A 22,057-nucleotide genomic window follows, 5' to 3' on the forward strand; every position below is an offset into this window, starting at 1 on the left:
GTCAAACACTACACATTCAGCAATACAGTTTTGAAGTGTTGCATATGGTTTTGCCTGAGTATCTTCTGTTGAATTTAATGAGAGTCATGCAGGTAAAATCCCAGCAAAGTTTTGAGGAAAGAAAATCTAAGTCCAATTTTTATATGCATTAAAGAGCTCCTGAAAGTTGCTGGATTAACATCCCTGAAGAGTGATGACCTCTGTCCTAGGACAAGAACCAGAGGAGTGGGGTAAGTTTCTTCATGCCACACAAGAGCCTCAGCTCTGCACTAGAGGGACCATCTCTTGGAATTATAGGAGAGTACATTCATCATGCCTATTAATTTCTGTCCCTTTCTGATGAGATTCCCAGTAGAAATGTATGTAGGAGCCAATTATAGGGTTACTGTACTGAGATCATTTCACTTAGGGCTTGTCTACACAGCAAGTTATTTTGCAGCAAACCAATGTATGAATCTACCGCACAGCAACTTGTCATGCAGTAACATCCCCTGTGATCAGTGCTGTCAAAGTCCTGCAGCGCAGCTTAGTATACTAGGCTTTGAAGCAGTAGTACGCTAAGCTGCTCTCCAGAACTTTCACTGCACTGTAGCAGTGATCACATGGGACGTTACTGTGCAGCAAACAGTAACTTGACATGTAGACAAGCCCTTAGGCTGTCTAACATTGAGTCTCTGCTTAGCAGTTCTGCCCCTAGACCAGTGATCTAGAGGTGAAGGTTCTATATGCAATCTCCTGAGCTATCCAGTCTCCTTATTTTCATAATATACAGTTATATGCATAAATCTCTGTGCACGAAAATAGACTATGGGTAAAAATTTTAAAGCACCTAGCTGATTTAGGAGCCTAAGTCCCATTGACTTGCAATAGGAGTTAGATTCTTAGATGCCTAACTCACTTTTGAAAACTTTGTCTTACACCTTTAATTCTTCCTATATATTTCAACTCAAAAATACCTTGCAAGTCCTCTTCTTTCATGCCCTTCCATTCCACTCCACTGCAAGCAATTTAGCTCTGAAAATCTGTCTTCATTACTCCATTGTAACAGAGCAATTGTTACCACTTATTTCTTCCTTTTGGGAATTTGAATTGATTGTCTTTATTATTGATTGGCTTGTGAAGACCCAGGTGTGTGCTTCTTGTCTGGTCTCTACAGAGTGCTCATTGGAACCAGAGAATGGGAAGGTAGCAGCTTTTCAGGCATGAGAGCTGACAGCTCCAGAACTATCAGTATGAGCAGATTGCAAAGGCAGTTGTTTCCCAATAGTCTATGAAAACAGCCAGTTGCTTTGCATTAATGGCTCTGTGCTGTTGATCAACATGTAAAGTGCATAATCTGTGCCAAGGCATGAGTGTGAACCTCAGCACCATACACACTACTGCAATGCTATTTATACAAAATATACCTTGTAAGGGATCATTTGAAATAACACAGTGGTCAATAATATCCTTGGGAAATGTATATGACAATGCTGGGGGCGGCTTTATGGATACTCATGGATATTATCCTTTAAAGTTTGTGACTAAAAGGTGTTTAAATCAGGCATGTCAGGAGTTAATAAACAGGTTTTCTCCAGACAAAGGAAAGAGTCCAACACCTCAAATTAGGTGTGACCAAATTCAATGGACTATTCATTTGTATCAAGAGTTGCAGGAAGAGAACATTTATATCGTAAAATTGCATCTGGAAGCACCACATAGGAGCACCCGAGGCACACCTTAATCAAGATGGAGTCAGCCCCTGAAAAGAGGCAGGAGACTGAACCCCAGGGGATAAATTTAACCCTGAAAACATGGGCAGACTTTGAGATATGGACACACTGAAAGACTAAGTTATCCTTTACCTGAGGAGACAAGGAAAACCAGGACCTTGGACTCTTTGAGGACCCAGGCTAAGAGTTAGCAGCTATTTCTGGAAAAGGAAGAGTGGTGAGGAAACTACCTTGAACAAAAACTGTAGCTTGCTGAGTTAGGTCTGACACATTAGAAAGCGTATCTTCACTTTTCCTTGTTTGAAACCATTTCTAGCTTTATTCCTTCTACTTGTGATCACTTAACCGATGACCCTCTGTTAATAAATGTGTTTTATTTTTACTATAAACCACCTCAGCACTGTGTTTGAAGGAGAGGATGTGCTTCCACTAGATAAGTTAATAAGCTGTAATTTATTGACTCTATCAAATAGCAGCAAACTTAATGTCATCTGTGAATGTACAGAGATAAGAGCTGTGCAGTGCAAAGAGACATCTCCGAGGAGCTCGGGGGCTGGAGTTCACTGATTATTACCGCTAGCCAAGGTTAAGACTGGTAGAGTCTAAAGAAGTTTGCCAGTAAGGAAAACAGACTAGTGTGTCAGGGAGCTGACACAGTCTAATCTCCAGCAAAATTTACTATTGCTGAGGCAGAGGGGTAACACAGTGGCTCACAGCTGTGAGTGTCCCCAGAAGCATGTTACAATGAGAAGTTCCTTAATATGGTCAAATAAAAAATCATGAAATTTGCATTCCAGCATGGGATCAGCCAAACGCCTCCCGTGCATCATTATTTTAAATATTTTTTATTAATGCTCATCCAAACTACCACATAGTAGAACCAAGTGATAAACAAAAGATGCATTGTGAAAGAAAGATAGGTGTTTGTGTGTGTGGATTAATGTGAAAAAAGATTCATATTGAAATTCTCACCAATCCACTCTACAATTCAATTTTCAGTCATAATGCACTGCTCCATTGTTCTGTTCTGTGTCAATGATAAAGCACTTAATGTAGAATCATAGAATCATAGAGATGTAGGACTGAAAGGGACCTTGAGAAGTCATCTGGACTGAGGCAGGACCAAGTAAGCCTAGACAATCCCTGACAGGTGTGTGTCCAACTGGTTCTTAAAAACCTTCAGTGACATGGATTCCACAACCTCCCTTGGACGTCTATTCCAGAGTTTAAGTACTCTTATACTTATAAGTTTTTCCTAATATCGAACCTAAATCTCCCTTGCTGCAGATTAAGCCCATTACGACTTCTTCCTACATTCAGTGGACACAGAGAACAATTGAACACAGTGCTCATTAAAACAGACCTTAACATATTTGAAGATTATCAGATCACCTTTCAGTTTTCTTTTTCCAAAACTAAATATAACCAGTCTTTTTATCCTTTCCTCATAGGTCAGGTTTTCCAAATCTGTTATCATTTTTGTTCTTCTCATCTGGACGCTCTCCAGTTTGTTCACATCTTTTCTAAGTTGTGGAGCCCAGAATTGGACATAGATTTCCAGCTGAGACTTTACCTGTGCCAAGCAGAGCAAGACAATTTTCTCCTGCCCCTTACATATGACACTCCTGTTAATACACCCCAGAACTAAAATAACCTTTTCCACAACTGCATCATGTTGTTGACTCATATTCAAATTCTGCTACACTATAACCCTCACATTCTTCTCAGCAGTACTACCTCATAGCCAGTTATTCCTCATTTTGTAGTTGCATTTGATTTTTTCCATTCCAAGCAAAATACTTCACACATGCATTTTTACTGAATTTCATCTTGTTGATTTGAGACCAATCTCCTCCAAATTCTCAAAGCCATTTTCAATCCTAATCCATTCCTCCAAAGTGCTTGTAAACCCTCCCAGTTTGGTGTCATCCATACATTTCATAAGGTCATTAATGAAAATATTGAATAGTACCAGACCCAGGACTGACTCCTGTGACTCCCACTGGATTCATCCTCCCAGTTTGACAGCAAACCACTGATAATTATTCTTTGAGAATGGTCTTTCAACCAGTTGTGCATCCACCTTATGGGAATTTCATCTAGACACATTTCCCTAGTTTGCTCATGAGAATATGTTATGGGATTGTGTCAAAAGCCTTACTAAAATCAAAATATATCACTACTGCTTCCCCTCTTCACTAAGCCAGTAACCCTGTCAAAGAAGGAAATTAGGCTGGTTTGGCATGATTTGTTCTTCACAAATCCATGCGCTATTCCTGATTATCCTCTAGATGCTTACAGATTGATTGCTTAATAATTGTTCCAGTATCTTTCCAGGACTCTAATATAGGCTGACTGGTTTGTAATTTCCCAAGTCTCCTTTGTTCTCCCTTTTTAAAGATAGGTACTCCAGTCCTCTAGGACCTCACCCATCCTCCACAAGTTCTCAAAAATAATTACCAACAGTTCCGAGATTGCTTCAGCTAGTCCCTTAAGTACCCTAAGATGAATTTCATCAGGACCTGCCAACTTGAATACATCTACTTTATCTAAATATTCTTTAACCTCTTCTGTCTCTGGGGCACAGGTCACTTGCTGGAGGATTCTCTGCACCTTGAGGTCTTTAAACCATGATTTGAGGACTTCAGTAACTCAGACATAGGTTAGGGGTTTGTTACAGGAGTGGGTTGGATGAGATTCTGTGGCCTGCATTGTGCAGGAGATCAGACTAGATGACCATAATGGTCTCTACTGACCTTAAGTCTATGAATCTATGAATCTATTTTGGTTTGCATTTCTTCCTCCTTGTTAATATTAATTGTTTTCAGTATCTGTCACCATTTTTTAGTAAAAACTGAAGCAAAAGAGGTATTAAAAACCTCAGCTTTCTTGATCTCTCTGTTATTGGCTCTTCTTCCCCACTAAGTAGAGGATCTACACTTTCCTTCAGCTTTCCCTTCATCCTAATGTATTTATAGAACAACCTCTTACTGCTTTTTACATCCCTTTTGTGTATGTTATTTTGTGCCTTAGCCTTTCTGATTTTATCTCCTACATGCTTATACTATTCTTTTGTCCTACTGCTTGGGCATTTGTCAATATTTCCACTTTTCATAGGATTTGTTTTTGCTTTTCAGGTCATTAAAGAGTTCCTGATGGGGCCATTGTGACGTTACACTCCATATTCTTTATGGAAATATCCTTATGATATGGATATGGCATAACTGAGATATACTTTATGCAAATGGCTCATTGAAAAGGTTATGATCTACTGAATGTGTTTATCTAATTTGTATGCATGTGTCATTTTTGTATCTGAAGCTAGAAATATTGACCATATATCTGTATTTCAAATGTGCTACTTTGCGTGACACCCGCAACTAGCCCTTCAGGTACAACAATGCAAAAGCCAGACAGGGCTGGTGGCCCATCAGCGAAGACAATGGACTGTGAAAGAGCTTAGTTTTCCTGTGGATGCTCCAAGCAGCCTGCAGGTAATGACTGCTATGACCTTGCAAAGACATGTGACTGGGTCACCTGGTACTGGACCCTCTCCCCGCTTGGAATGCCAGTGTGTTTCCACTGGAAGACAAAGGGTTTCCGCCATACACAAGAGCTATATAAGGCAGGGGAGTGACATCATCAAGGTTCTCCTCTGTCTTCCCTCCCAAAGAGACACTGGGAAACACATGGAAACAAGAACTGAACTTGGGGGAGAAGAGTTGAGCCCAGCCTGGAAGGGTGTCTAGCCTGTGAGGAATAATAGCTGAAGTTTCAAGCTGCAGGGCAGTGCAACTGGCTTCCAAGAATCTCTGTAATCTGCCTGAGAAACATTTAGGGTGAGAAATTACTATTTGTAGCTTAGTTTGTTAGCTTTGTTTTGTTTGTTTGTTTTTTGTTTTTTTGCTTAGTAATCTGCTTTGTTCTGTTTTCTATCCCTTAAAATCTGCCTTTTATAGTTAATAAATGTATTGGGTTTATTATTAAACCCAGTTTGTGCCATTTCTAATGGGGGGCAGGGGCAAGAAGGTATGCACATCTCTCTTCATGTTGAGGAAGAGGGCGAATTTTTATGAGCTTGCCCTGTGCAGATTATTTTATAGAGCACAAGACGCTATCCCTTTGGGTCTGCACTCCAAGGGAGATGGGCACCTGAGTGCTGGGCAAGTCCCTTAAGCTGAGTCTTCCCAGAGCTGATCTCAGTGCTTGTGTCTTTCTGCAGCTGGGTGTGGCCCTGCCTGTGTGTGTGCTAGAAGAGGTTTAAGAGCCTGGCTTAGCAAGACAGCATAAAGGGGGTCCAGGCTGGCAATCTCAGCAGTATCTCAGTACATCAGGTGGCACCTTAAAAGAAGGCAGCCCATCACAGCCCTATTTCTATTTTTCTTTCACATTGGAATAGTTGGCAGTTGAGCCTTTAATATTTTCCCTTGAGAAACTTCCAGCTCTCCTGAACTCCTTTATCCCTTATATTTCCTTCCCATGGGCCTTTACTTACCAATTCTCTGAGTTTGTTAAAGGCTGCTTTTTGAAGTCTGTTGTTCTTATTCTGCTGCTCCCATTCCTTTCTTTCATTAGAATAATGAAATGTATTATTTCATGATCACTTTCACCCATATACATTTACACAAACCATATGATGTCTTATTTCTGAATTCCTTAGTTTCACACCCAAATCCTCCCACTCCCTCCCTTCTCTAAGGCCTGATCCTTTACCAAAGAAGTGAATTGGAGCTTTGGAGCTCAGTGAACACAGGATCAAGACTTGTACTGATCAATAATTCCACTATTCTCCCTATTACCCATGTGCACAAACTCAGAAACAGTTTTGACTCTTTTCCTTTCTGCCTGGGTCCTGTTCCTTCACTTTGTTTCCAAAGTCTGCCAGCTTTTCACTTAATTTCTTCATAATTCACCTTACCTTCTCACCTCTACCACGAGAACAGTTCTCTACATTTGAAACACCTCCGTAATGGCGACCTCCTGCTCTTTAACCTCCTTATATTGCCACTAGTTCCCTTTGCAATCCATGCAGAATGCTGCTCTGAAAATAATTTCCCTTCCTTCTCAGCTCATATCACTCCCTATATGAATGCCTTCATTAGCTACCTAGTCACTTATGTATTATTCTCAAGCTACTGGTCTTCACCTCTATGACCCTGTATAACTCTGCTCTCTTTTCATCCTACTCTCTCTAAATTGTTCCTAAACTCTACCACAGCCTTCTACATTAGTGCTCACTTGTATCCTTCTCCACTCACCTTTATACTTTCCTTCTGTGCTATCTCTTATGCATGGAACAGTTTCCCATTACCTATTCACCAACCAACCACCCTCTCTTCATTCAAATTCCTTCTTAAAACACACTTCAGTGATTCATTTCACCAATAAACTGTCATTGTTACCAATTCTTCCGGTATATTAAGTGAAAAGAAATGGGACCATCTTGTAAACTGAACTAACTGGTGCATTTTAAATCTGTGCTAGATTACCTGCTTTACTGAAATTATGTCTTCTGGGAGAGGGTGTTCATTAGAGGCTGCAAAGAGGCTTCACATGGGCACAGAGGTTCTAGATTTTTTGCATTTTGAACATTCATGTTGAATAGCATTTTATTGCACAAGTAGCCCCATGGAGCAACGGAGCTGCATGCAGAATAAGGAGCTAATTTATGTAAGAGTGGCAGAAATTGACCTACATTAATTATAGTTGCAGTGATTTACAAAAGAATATTTAGCTTTTCATCTATAGAAAAATGAATTAACCTTCTGCTTTGAGCATACAAAATAAGCACACACACTTTAAAAGCGTGGCAAAACTGTAGTTCCAAGGGAGTATGTATCATGAAAGGTGCAAAATTCTTCTTCACAGCTATTTCTGTGTGGCTGTAGATAGTCCATTCAATCTGATCAAAGTTTTAAAAAGGTTTGTTTTGAGACAGGAAGTTAACATTTGAGCATAGGGTAAATATGCTGGGGGGGTCCCCCAGAAAAACACCTCAGACTGGCCTGATCTTATAAGCTACTGTCATTTGGAAATGAAAATTGCAGCTAAATTCCCATGATATGAAGCCATGGACCCTCCACACTTTCAGTTTGTTATGAGTATGTGTGCATTTATGTGCGAACAGGAGCAGCAAATCAGGGCAGTTTTGCAAGAGAGTGCTCCAGGTAAAGGAGGAGACTACATGACCCTGGGGGTGAGTTTGTTTTCTGTTAGTTTGTTGTGGTGTGCCTGTTTGCTTGCCCTGTGCCTGCTTAATTGAAGTTTGTAATGTGCTCTGTTTGGGAGGGGGCTGTGTGCTGAGCCTTGCAACCTCCTAGGCAAGGCTGAGAACTTCCTAAGGAGGCTCTAGCCTGCCATCCTTTGATCCAAATCTCTTTTTTGATCCCTTGACAAGGGGACAGGGCTAATTCAGGGAGAACAAGAGTAGAAAATGCTAGCTCCTAAGAAAATGCTAGAGGAGCTAGCAAATAGGAGCAGCAAACAGGGGAGTTTTGTGAGAGAGTTCAGAAATGGAGCATGAGAGCCAGATACACTTAATAAACATTCTCTAAACTTAAGCCAATAGTCGCCCCCCACCTAAAACAAACAAACAAGCACACAGAGAGAGAGAACAAATAAACAACGAAACAACCCTGCAAGAGTTAAAATAATGCAGGAAAATGTCCAGCAGCCGGGTGGTGGCTATCCAGTTTATTGCACTGAATGCAGTATGTAAGATCACCTGCCTTGTGGGCAGGTGGCATGTTTGTGCATTCGGTGCAAGCAGCTCATGGCCCTCAAAGACCCAATCCGGGCTCTTGAGACCAGAGTGGCTTAACTGGAGGAGCTAAAGGAGACAGAGAGGTACATAGATGAGACTTTCCAGGATCCAGTAGAATGGTCCAATCCCTGGTCTCACAGCCTCTGTGATGTTGAGAAGGATGAAAGTCTCACGGAAGGAGAACATCCAACTGGACTAGAGGGAAACAATCTCATAGTTGGGACCTTCCTTCCATATGATGTCATGATATCCTAAAGATACCTCTCAAGGGGAGGGGTCCCCTGTTGTTAGGAGGAGACAGGGAATAGTAATCAGTGATTCAATTATTAGAAATAAAGATAGTTGGATTTGTGATGACAGGGAGAACTGCATGGTGAATTGCCTGCCAGGTGCAAAAGTTGTGGAATTCTTGAGACATCTAGACAGACTTATATGTCATGCTGAGGAAGAGCCAGTGGTCATGGTACATATAAGTACCAATGACATAGGGATAGGTAGGAAAGAGGTTCTGGAAGCCAAATTTGGATTGCTAGATAAGAGATTGACATCCAGGACCTCCATGGTAGCATTCTCTGAAATGTTTTGAGTTCCACGTGCAGGACTAGGTCGACAGGCAGAACTGCAGGGTCTTAATGCATGGATAAGATGATAGTGTTCAGAGGAGGGATTTAGGTTTATTAGGAACTGGGGAACTTTTGGGGAAAGGAGGAGTCTATACAGGAAGGATAGGCTCCACCTAAGCCAGAACAGAACCAGATTGCTGGTATGTAAAATTAAAAAGGTTGTAGAGGAGTTTTTAAATTAAGGGCTAGGGGAAATCTGACAGGTGTGGAGGAGCACACAATTCAGATAGGCACATCCCTTAGGGAAGGATGTATTAAAGGGGCTATGCTATATCCTAGTAAAGAGGAGAGGACAGACATTGATTATACACAGGTAGGAACCAAAGTCAAATGAGAAAGAGTCCCATTCGGTTACATCACATGAAGACAGACAACTAAATACTGACAAATGTTATAAGTGCTTGTTTACAAATACAAGAGGGCAGCTTTGGCTCCAAGAAGACACAAGGAAGTTTCCAGAAGCTGGAGAGCCAGAGACCATAGGGAGGGGTGGCCTTGAAGCCAGGGACAAGGTATTGACTTAAGACTGCCTTCTGCTTGTTTGTCAACCTTTGTTATAAAAGAGTAAACCTCCTTAACTGAGATTAGGTGTGGCAGCCCACGCTTCTAGCTGGGGAGCAGCAGCAGACCCTGGTGATGGGGATTTCAGTTATCCCCATATTGACTGGGTACATGTCACCTCAGGATGGGATGCAGAGATAGTTTCTAGACACCACAAATGACTCCTTCTTGGAGCAGCTAGTCCTGGAACCAACAAGGGGAGAGGAAATTCTTGATTTAGTCCTAAGTACAGCACAGGATCTGGTTCAAAAGGAGAATATAGCTGAACCACTTGGCAATAGCAACCATAATATAATTAAAATTAACACCCCTGTAGGGAGGAAAATACCAAAGAAACCCACACAGTAGGATTTAACTTAGAAAAGGGGAACTACACAAAAACAAGGAGGCTGGTTAAATGGAAATTAAAAGGAACAGTCCCAAGAGCGAAATGCCTGAAAGCTGCATGGAAACTTTTAAAAAACACAATAATAGAGGCTCAAACTATATATATATATCCCAAATAAAAAAAACAGTAAGAGGACCCAAAAAAATGCCAACATGCCTAACAGAGTAAAAGAGGAAGTTAAATACAAAAAGACATCTTTTAAAAACTGGAAGTCAAATCCTACTAAGAAAAATACAAAGGAACATAAACTCTGGCAAATTTAGTGTAAAAGTGTAATTAGAAAGGCTAAAAAATAATTGAAGAGCGACTTAAAAAACACAAACTAACAGAAACTTTTTAAAGTATATCAGAAGCAGGAAACCTGCGAAACGATCAGTGGGGCAACTGAATGATCAAGATGCTAAAGAAGCACTCAAGGAAAATAAGGCCATTGCGGAGAAGCTAAATGAATTCCTTGCATCAGACTTCACTGAAGAGGATGTGAGGGAGATTCCCATATCTGAGCCTTTCTTTTTCGATAACAAATCTTAGGAACTGTCCCAGACTGAGGTGTCTGTAGAGGAGTTTTTTGAACAAATCGATAAATTAAATAGTAATAAGTCACTAGGACCAGATGGTATTCACCCAAGTGGTCTGAAGGAACTCAAATATGAAATTACAGAACTATTTATTAACTGTGGTATGTAACCTATCGCTTAAATCAGCCTCTGTACAGGATGACTGGTGAATAACTAATATGACACTGATTTTTTAAAAAGGATCCTGGCTTTTACAGGCCAGCAAGCCTATCTTCAGTACCAGGCAAATTGGTTGAAACTATAGTAAAAAACAGAATTATGAGACACATAGATGAACACCATATGTTGGCGAAGAGTCAACATGCCATTTGCATAGGGAAATCATGCCTCGCCAATCTATTAGAATTCTTTGAGGGCATCAACAAACATGACAACAAGGGTGATCCAGTGGATATATTGTACTTGAACTTTCAGAAAGACTTTGACAAGATCTCTCACCAAATCTCTTAAGCAAAGTAGGCAGTCATAGGATAATAGAGAAGGCTCTCTCATAAATCAGTAACTGGTTAAAAGATAGGAAACAAAGGGTAGAAATAAATGCTCTGTTTTCAGATAGGAGAGAAGTAAATAGCAGGGTCCCCCAAGAATCTGTACTGGAATCAGTGCTGTTCAACATATTCATAAATGATTTGGGAAAAAACATACACAATGAGGTGGCAAAAGTTTGCAGATGGTACAAAATTAGTCAAGATAGTTAAGTGCAAAGCTGACTGTGAAGAGTGAACAAGGAATCTCACATTTTCTCACAAGAAAATGGCAGATGAAATTCAATTTTGATAAATGCAAAGTGATGCACATTGGAAAATGTAATCCCAACTATACAAAATGATAGGGTCTAAATTAGCTGTTACCACTCAAGAAAGAGATCTTGGAGTCATCACTGTTTTCTTTCTTTGCAAGTTATACAACAGAGTGAAAGAGGACACCATTCTGACTCAGACCATGCAATGACAAGAAGGAACAGGAGAGGCATCGACTCACATTGCCTCTTACATCCTTGGTTGAGAGCACAAGGAGAGCTACTGGGCATGTGCAGGCCAATGGCCACTGCTTTGAAGAATTTCTGGATTCAGGCGCCTGGTTAGCATGTGTACCCCATGTGCGGAATACACACAAGGACTAGCACTCAGAGAAGAATGTCCTGTTCTGTTCATTCCCTCTGAAGCATCTGGCACCAGCCACTAGTAGAAGTCAGGATACTGGGATAGGTGAAGCATTGGTCTGACCCAGTGGTTTCTATGGCCATTCTTATGTTCTTGTGTATATGTACGTTTATATATAAATACATAAACACAATATATATCTATATACATTAATTATACATATGTCAATTATATGTGTTTTCTAAGGCAATCAGAACACATCAAGATGTTAGGTGGGTGAGTAATTCCAGTGCATCAACCTCCATTGCATGAAATATTTAAATCTATGCAGGATCTTTAGCTATTGATACGATCAAAATAAAACAATTTAAATAGAATTTTATCAGAAGATCACAGTCTCCTTCTTTGATATTAAAGATCTTGGGTTTTGCTTTGACGTTTGTTTTTTTGTAAGTTTCCTCTGTAGTTTAAGTGGCAGCAGCAGACCAATATTCCATAGCAACAGTCAAATCCACTGATATCACTTAATTAAATCACTGATTCTGAATAAGACAACACACTATAATGACAGTGATCACTTTCAGTTCATGGAATTCCTAGTGGCCTCACTGGTATATTGGAAGAGAACCCTAAATTAAAGATCAGAGGGGTAGCCATGTTAGTCTGGATCTGTAAAAGCAGCAAAGAATCCTGTGGCACCTTATAGACTAACAGACGTTTTGGGGCATGCGCTTTCATGGGTGAATACCCACTTCGTCAGATGACATGCATCTGAAAGCTCATGCTCCAAAACATCTGTTAGTCTATAAGGTGCCACAGGACTCTTTGCTGCTTTTACTAAATTAAAGAGTGATGGAAATGAAACATAAGCCCCCACCAGTGCTCTTGCAGACTATAGCAGGTATACAGGAATTTAAACAGAAATAGAAACGAGGATGTTCCTTGCATAGCTATGGTAAATATAGGCTTACCCACTAAAACAGAAGATGAGCCAGGCATGCCAACAGACTGAAGTTGGATGGCATTCCTTTTACTGTGTTTCACACAAAGGATAAAACAATTGTTTATTAATAGTTTATCCTTATATACAGCCAAATTCTTCCCTCAGATATGCACACAACTTCCTCAGAAATCAATTAGAAGTATTTCAGGGAAGAATATTGTTCATGAAATTTATCCCCATAGCAGTGTTCCCCCTGACTCTCACAGGCAATGATAGTATATATGTAGGGAGGATGACTGTGTGGCCATGTGTCCAAGCTGACAGATCATTGGCCAGGGCCATCCACCTGCTCTCGAAGGAGAATCCTGCCTATTTACAATGTGAATGCACTAGCAGGAGGGTAAGCTGCATCCTTTTGCTCCTTTGATGCACCCAATCAAGAGATCACAGGATTTTGCCATCTGTTAGATTTGTCCCTTATGGATCTTGAATGGTATGACAAATACCCAGTTTTTTAATACTTATTTTGTCTGGTCTTATGAGAGATGTTAGCTGCTAGCCATTGAAGTCTGGCCTTATGAAGGTTGTTAGCCATGCTCAAATATAGCTCTCCAGTTTCATAGCCAACGCTGCATGGTGAGGTTTTCAATTTTTATCTGTTATATTTTACAGGAGTTTTTAAAAAGGTATTTATTTTAAATTGGCATCTTTTGATTTATGTTTAGTCATTTGCATACAGTGCCTCTTCTTAGCACATCAAGAAATGACATTGTCATGTGTCAGCTGTGGCTCCATTCAATCCCGTTCCCTTGGGACATAACGCTTCTCTTCCTCTTGCTACATGCTAATTTATTTCAGGTACTTGCAGTGGACAAATGGATTCAAACATAAGGGAACATTTGACACTCGGTGCCAAGGAGTTAAAGTGCATAAGCCATTTCCTGTAACGGTTGTGAGGCTAATTTTTAGTCCATGTTTATTATTCTGATTTAAGCCCACTGACTAAGCACAAAAAATGACATGGTACAATTATAATAGCAAGCTACTCTTTCACAACTGCAGCCATTACACGCCCAAACTTCCTCTCTCTTCACAAGGCTTCAGTGAGTTTCACGTGCGCTCTTGCCCAGAAACAACAGCTTTGGGGCAAGATACTGCACAATATATTGTAATAGCAGCACTACGCTATCTGGTGGAAAAGGAAAGTGCCCTGCTGCTGGACCCCTAAATGTAAGTGCACAGGAAAAATGGAAAGATTCTTTATCAAATCACGACTTAAAAGGAAAACAGCTAGATGTAACTATAGCTATGAACATGATGTTTTACAGCATCACTGTAACCAACACTGTTAACCTCTTCTATGCCAAAACAGAGTGTCTCCTCAGAAACAATGGGGCCAAATCCTCCACACCCCATGCCACACACAAGACACCACCACCCCCTGCCGCATTCCACTTGCTTAATGCTGCCACACAGCTCAAAGCAGGCAGATAATCATCTTAGTCAGCCAGATGGGGAGGCCCCTGGCATACCTGGATCTAGATGGTCACCCTCTCCTGCAGAGGCACGTGTAGGATTGGTCCCAAGGCATGCAATAATAACACAAAAATATTATTCCATTTTGAGGATGTTGCATAAAATCCTTAATATAAAATTCCAGCAAAATGGAAAGGTGAATTAACACATAGGGCTGGATTTTTCAGGGAAGCTGAGAAGGGTTGTGAGAGAGTGACTCTGAATCACTGATAGAGCCTGGTGCTTTGTTAATCCTCATGATCCTTTAAGGAATTAAGCCAAGGAGAGTGGAGTACAGTTGAAGGGAGATGGTGCTTGTGGGCTGGTGAGAATATTACGCTCAATAGCCATCATGAGCCATTGGCAGTGAGAAAAATCGATTCACCAAAGCTCGCGCAGAGAGATGCATGTTACTTTCCACTGCACCAGCTAATTCTCCTGTGCCCCAGAGGGGAACTGTCTTGTGAAGTCAGCATGTCAAAGAGGTCCTATATTCTTACTGCCACCCTCCCTCAGACTTTCCACTTAGGCTTTAGATTACTGGCAGGATTATGTGGAAGACTCATTGGCATAGACTACGGAAAAGATGTGTTAATACATCTTCAGGTCACCCAGACCACTTTCCCGTCTTGTCCAGCACTGCCCGCTTTCTGGGCTGTCTTTGTCATCCATGTCCCCAACCCCTCTCCCCCAGCAAAAGCCACTGGTTCCCTGCCTCTGAATTCATGTCAACACAGCCAGACTGAATATGATGGTTAGTTCCTCACAGCTTCACCTACTCATATTTTCCTTTAGCTGCAACTATTAAGCACACTGGAGCGAGCTGCTCCTAGCTGGCAATAGGAGTAATTGAAAATCCTAAAATAAATCTAAGACATTCACTGAATTGCATATAAGCACCTATGCCCACTGAACCAGATCCTGAACTTGTGTAAATCAGTATAGCTACTCTGAAATGAATGGAGATGTGTTATTTACACCAGCTGAGAATCTTACCTCCACTCCCTTTCATGCCCATTATCCTTCCTCACCTGTGGTCTTTTCAGTGCGGATGTAGAGATTTGCTCACATTGGTGAGGGCTGTGTTCCTTTTTTCCCATTTTGTTAAACCTCAGTGTACAGGTCCTGAGCAAACAGAGAACATGAAATCCTTGCCTCATTGAAGACAATGAGAGTTTTGCCATTGACTTTGACAGGGCCAGGATTTCACACAGCACAATAATGACATTTTAGTTGTCTCTTCATGCTGCTTTCAGCAGTGCTCAGCAGCCTGCAGGACTGAACCATAGTGAGAATCCAGTGCAAACGTCTGCTGAAAAACTGTCAGATGTGTTCATTCCTACTTCATTTGGTGTGAAGGACAGATTATTATAGCTGGAAAATGGTTTTTCATATTTGATTTGCTGTAGTGTGTGTTTAAATTTTAGATTTGTTTTTAGATTATACAGTTGTAACAAATGGAAATTAAAAAAATAATTAAAATAACTTTAAAGATCAATAAATGCAAGGAGATTCTAATTTTAGGCTTCTGTCACCCCCATGACTCATGTTGTGATTAAGTTGTTGATATGCATGGTCATCATGCCATTGCATGTGCTTTTACACATCATGTTGAGTCAGCCTGAGGTGAACGGTGGTAATCCATGATAGAATACTGCAACATTACTTCATTATCTTGTGCTCTTATCTACCAGAAAGCATACCCTTGGCTATCATATTACAGCACAGAGGCCCTCTTCCATTACTTCAGCTGACCCTAAAAAAAATGAAGTAAGTTAAAGAGAAAGTGCCCCTCTCCTCTTAGAATTTCTTTGTTTTTGTAATTTAAGACAGGGTGTTAAAATTATGTTAGTGAACTGTGTGTGCAGGACAACTTGCACTTATTATCTTTTAGAAACAAGGTTCTCCTGACAAGGTAGCTAAAAGAAAGAAACATCAACTTGAGTGATAGCACCTGATCCAATGCTGACTTGAGACTGCAATCAGAATTGGATTGGGCCTTTAAATATTTATGGTTTAACATTCATCTCACTTTCCTTTGTTAAGCTATTAGGACCTTCAAATTAAGTAAATGCAAGATAAAGTGCAGGCCACCTATGGGTATGTCTACACTGCATTTAAACACCCACAGCTGGCCTGTGTCAGCTGACAGGCTCACAGGGCTCAAGCTAAGGGACTGTTTCATTGTGGTGTAGACATTTGGGCTTGGGCTGGAGCCCAAAGTCTGGGACCCTGCAAGGGGGGATGATCTCATAGCCTGGGCTCCAGTACAAGCCCCAACATTGACATTGCAATTAAACAGCCCCTTAGTCCGAGTCCTGCAAGCCTGAGTCAGCTGGCATAGGCCAGGCACGGGTGTCTAATTGAAGTGTAGACATACCCTACATGTTTGACTTAGAAAGCTCAAAGCAAGGAAATTCTTTGCTGAGACTGCCACTGTGTCCTTAACGCTCCCTGTGGTGCCCATCATGGTGACAATCACTCTCATCCCCTGGTGGTTTTGCACACAATCTCTTATTAGGCTTATAAGAACTGGAAAACAATTTTCTATTCAAAATAATGGCAAATGACAGTGATAATTCATAAGGTCACTAGAGCAGAAAAGACTCTACACTGAACAGTATTGCTGCTAAAGGAGCTAAATGTCGCCATGTCATCAATGTCTGATATTTAAATTATTTGATATTCACCTTTTTGCTTTCACTTAATCCATCTGAATTTTTTTTTCAAGAATGCAAATGAGAAAAATTGTTCTATTTGGATAAAACATTTTGCTTAAGTGAACAATCATTTTTCTCTTACGCTAAAGCGAGTTGCCTTTATGTCAGAAGTTAATCAAATAGCTGTTTTCCAGTGACTCAAACTTTGAAACCTGTCACATAAATGTATTTAAATTAATGTACTTTCAGTAGCATAAAGTAAGAGGATGCAACAGAATTGCCTTCTTCATGAATACCAGACTCTTTTCTGACAAAGCAAAAAATGCCAGTTATAGACCAGAGAAAAAGCTGTGTGATTGAACTGTTATTGATATGAAGCAGATGTAATCTGGATGAATGCATAAACAATATCCAAGGTACTTTGGTTCACAGTTTCTTTTCTAAAATGCAGTTAATAATATTCACCTGTTCATAATCATATACAAAGTCAAATAATAGACTTATTTTAAGAGACTTTTTTTAACACCTTTTTGGCTTAAAATGATTTAATATATTGTTTTCAAACATACAATGTAATCAATAATGTAATAATTTGACATTTTACACTTTAATACATTTCTGCTACTCTGAATGTTGCTATTGTATTGATGGATCCGATCACAAAAGCAAAGTAAAATAGATCAGTAAAACCTTAGAAACTGAAATATGTTTTGTAACATGATCACAATACTGAACTCGGTACAAAAACACCTGCCTTTTTATTTATTCATGTATTTATTTTAAGGGGAAATTATGCAAAACTAGAGAGACAATGCATTTGTCTACTTTTGTACTTTTTGGAAAATTTGCATGAGATCTGGATATTGGCCAAAGTTGTGTTTTTCAGCTAACTAATTGGAACCTGGAATATATAGTAAATAGGCCACAAGGCTGCTTATGGTTGTTCAGGGTTTTCACTGGTGGCGTGAAGTGCAAAACTCCATGCACAGCATCTTCACTCTGGTTCACCAGACATGATGGATTTGTAGAGAGGATTGGATGATAGAAAAGAATGACATAACCTATCAGACCCTTCACAGAAAGATTCAGAAGAAGGGAAGTTGTGCAAATATCGAAGCTGAATTTCTGATTTAAAAATGCTACAAAGTGAAGTTCTGCTCTGAAAAATGACTTTGTGAAAACAGCACTGGTGGAGTTCTGTGTTTATTGACATCCAAGGCTTAACTGTGCCTTGCAGGCACAGCCCTCCTTTGGACTCAGTGGGGAGCCACCACCTCCCTGGTGGGACATTGGAAGTAACTCATGTCAAGCACTTTGGAATGGAACAGCATCCCCACTTTTATTGGATGTAGTTTATTATCTCCTATGCAGCCAGTCAGCTCTGCTTACCAGTGCATCGAAAAAGAGAGCCACAGTCCTCTCTGCTCCCACCTTTCTGCCTTGGAGGTGCTACATGTCCCCCAGGAAGTAGGGAAGAAGCAATCTGTTCACCCTTGTGTATACAGACTGCTATTGTGTCTGGTCTTACGTACACAAGGTGTAACATGGGATGGCTTCTTGCATTCTCCTCCCCAGCTATACCCCCATGGAATGGCCAGGCAGAATTTGTCCTTAACAATTATTTATCTGTTCAGTTCAGGACAAATTCTGCCTTCCTTTACACCCTGTCTAACTTCTCTGAAGTCCATGTGACTGCATGTGGTGTGAGTGAGAGCAGAAAGTGATTTGGGATTGTTGTTTTTACTATAACAACACAGCCCCTGCTACAGGAAAGCTCTTAAGCACATGCTAAATGTTAAAGACATGCTTAAATGCCATTAATGTCAATGCTTAAGTGCTTTCCTGAATTGGGTCCACAGTTTGACTGGCAGTTTCATCAGCTTTTCTTGGAATCTGGAAGCCACACTAGCTTCTTTCTAGCTCATGCATCATAAATAGTAAAAAAGATTCCAGATTCCAAATTCAGCAGTTTGCACAGGAGGGAGTGAAGGCAGAAAATGGTTCTTGATTTGAAATTTAATTAATATTGCTGTCACTGATGTGTGAGCTCCCTCTCTCATACTAGCAGCATCCACTGGCTGAACAATATTCTTTCATACCAATAGCTTTCATTGCAGAATTAATAGGAGTAAAAAGTAGTAAAAAAATTGTCACCAAATCCAGCAGATATGCATCTGAAATACTCACAGGGGAACAGACCTATTGAGGAAGAGATTACATGTTCACATAGTCACTTTTCAAAAAATAACTGCACTTTGAGCTTAGATTTCTTTGTTGAAAAAAGGCAAGTTTGGTAGAACTGTAGAGTTCTTGAGCCATTCTAAATGCTTAAGAGAAAACTTGATCTCCCCTCTCTGGGGACCAAATCCTGAACTCACTGGCATGAATGTTGAAAGGGCAAAAGCAGTGGAAACACTGCTTATCCACTGACTAGTGGCCAAAGCTGTGGAAACCTCAGCATCTGCAGCCTCACATGTGCTGATGCTAAGATGCTTGTGGTCATTCACCACACAGCAAAGAAAATAGTGTGAGAATAGGGCAGGGAGTTGCCAAGCCAAAGCACAAACCTAGGTAACCCTAAATCAGCATATTAAAAAAGAATTGGACTATGTCCACTATCCTACCCCACAGCCAGTAATGGCTGGAAGAAGTCTACCATGTGGGTGCCCTGGCCCCTAATTCCTTCATCTCCCTCGGAGTTTTACATGAGCACAGCCCTTTTACTTGGGATTTGCTTGAGAGTTCAGGCAGAGTCAGAGACAGAGTCAGAGTCAGAGACAGCCCTGTCTGTCTAGACACTTCAGAAATCAGCAAATCCAATTGTATTTAGTAAGGGAATCTGGAACATCTGTCTATTGTTTAGATCAGTAACTAGAGAGATTTCCAGAAGTGACTTCTAGCAAAACCAAAACCTGGATCCTTTACGTATATTATTTAATGTATGGCTACATTCCAAAAGAAGGCTCCATCTAAAGCACCAGGAGCCTGATTCTCCACTGTGCTTCTCCAGTTTTATGCCAATGAAATAATTGAGTTCAATGGAATAATTGTTCTGCAAATATGGAATAGTGGAAAGGAGAATCAGGCCACAGATGTAAAGTTATCAAAACCCATAGTATGTCACAAAGACTTCCAATTAGTTGATCAATAGAGAAACTTACCTTTAAAATTTGGTCTGATTCTTGCATCATACCCTGAAGTCCTTCCCATCAATTTGTCCAAAAAATCTGAAGGAGACAGGGTCTGTGAGGGGGATTTTCCAGATCTGGAATCATGTTCTTTACAGAAAGTCGCCCTAAACAAATTATTAGCCACCATTAGCGACTATTCAGCTCTCATTGCCTTTATGTTTAGGGAGGAAATTATAATACTCTTTAAAAAAATCTTCATCAATGTTGATTGTACTAATGAATAGATAGGCAGAAAATGGATCCTTGTTTTCATCAGAAGACTTTATTTTAGAAGTGAAAATAAGTTTCAAGTAAGAGAAATATATCAATGCATCACAATTTGTTCTATAGAACACTTAGACTATAAAAAGAAAATTGTTAAAACTGTATGATTTTAAATAGATGTCTTCAACTTATCTGATTGCTTAAAACATTATCCTGAGGACTTTGATCTCCCAATTCATGTTATTTTCAGAGTTACATGTATGCTACTGAAACCATTTTCACTTTAAGCTGGTCCTAAGGTGGCTTCAAACTTCCATACAATGATTGGCAAAACTCATCACACAACAGTGAAAATTGTTGACTTTGTTAATATCCAAAACAAAACAAAAACATAGGAGCAGCAATAGTCTTTACAGATTCCATCTAAGTTGGTTTTAAATTGTGTTAATTAAAGAGCCAATACTTTACCAGCTGTGTGTTGATTTTTCCTGAAAAGAGTTTGAGAAGCAAACACATCTGATTTTAATCTTCGACCCACAGTGAACTACGACAATGGGCCTTTCCCCCATCTTTCCCTTTAATTTTTTTTTATATCCAGACTTTTTTGAATAGCTCTGTGTCTTGAGGTTTTAACACTAAGCTAATAGTACCACCATGCCTTTGTAGCTTTGTATATACAGCATATTAGATATTTCAGGGGAAGGGAATCTAAGATGATTGTTCCCTAGAAAAAATAAATTAGAAGCACTTGAACAAATTTGAACTGCAGAGACATGAATTCTGTCATAACCATTATTAAACCAGTGAGTTTAAAATATGACTAATTTGTTTGGTTCCTAAATTATCTGTTTTATATTTCAATAGCATCTCTGAGAGGTATCAGAAGTAATCCTATCATGTCATCTACAGTATTGGTGTATTTAAATATGTGCCCAAAAGACATCATTCACTTTGAGTAGTATTTCTTGTTACTATTTTTTATCATCAATGAGTGTGTACCTATCTGCAAACAGCTAAACAAACATGATGATCTGAAATCTAAAGGAAATAAATACTATTTCCCCCCACTAAAATGTTTGAATTGTCAGAATACTACGTTGTCTTCAACATTTGTGACATTATCACCATATTTTGCAGGTTCCATTTTTCTGACAATGACGTGGTACTGCTTTTGATATTTTAACAATGATAGAAATTATTCCCCACTTAACTGGTATAAATGTAATATACAATAATAAAAAGTGGGTAGCCATTCAGTATACTTATTTGGAATGACCTAACACAAATCACTTGTGTTTCCACTTGGAACCACCATGGTGAGTGATGTGGCCATCCCAAACTTGTGAATATAAATAATATTTCACTCTGTCACTGTACACTCACACACACACTTTGTATATGTACATACATATATACTATACACACACACACACACAAACACACACAGCATATTACATTAATGAAACTCAGGTGAACCATTCCTTTGACAAATAACCCTCCAATGCTTTTTTGGAATGGTAAGGAAAACTCAATAACTGAAGCAATATCTCATCTCTTCTTTGAAATTTCAAGAACATTCCTATATACTGCTGCTTGAAGTAAGGAGTGTAAAGGAATTATTGATTGGTCCAAGGTCTTCCCAGATTCAGAGGACTCTAGATACAAATAACCACATCCCTGACAAAATGGGTTCAATCATTCCCACAGCTTGGGAGATAAAAACAAGACAACCTACTAAATAGCTTCCAGTGGGAGTGGAGAGAGTAAACTGCATTCCAAAAGGTGGGAAAAAACGATGAAAATGTTGTTCAGCTAT

The 22,057-nt window shown here is 39.8% G+C and overlaps 1 protein-coding gene across 6 annotated transcripts in view; it reads right to left on the reverse strand.

Annotated features, from left to right (window-relative positions):
* Positions 1-22,057, reverse strand: part of GLRA2 (glycine receptor alpha 2) — a 166,529-nt gene that overhangs the window by 143,571 nt on the left and 901 nt on the right. For 3 of the 6 annotated variants that reach the window (XM_050964230.1, XM_050964221.1, XM_050964210.1), the window contains exon 2: positions 20,008-20,141. In XM_050964230.1, coding sequence (XP_050820187.1) covers positions 20,008-20,141 — 134 coding nt within the window. Of the gene's footprint in view, positions 1-20,007; positions 20,142-22,057 lie in introns of those variants that run through there. The other 3 variants (XM_050964238.1, XM_050964248.1, XM_050964243.1) reach the window with 3 other exon arrangements.

Source organism: Gopherus flavomarginatus, chromosome 1 (assembly GCF_025201925.1).
Source record: "Gopherus flavomarginatus isolate rGopFla2 chromosome 1, rGopFla2.mat.asm, whole genome shotgun sequence".
Taxonomy (NCBI): domain Eukaryota; kingdom Metazoa; phylum Chordata; order Testudines; family Testudinidae; genus Gopherus; species Gopherus flavomarginatus.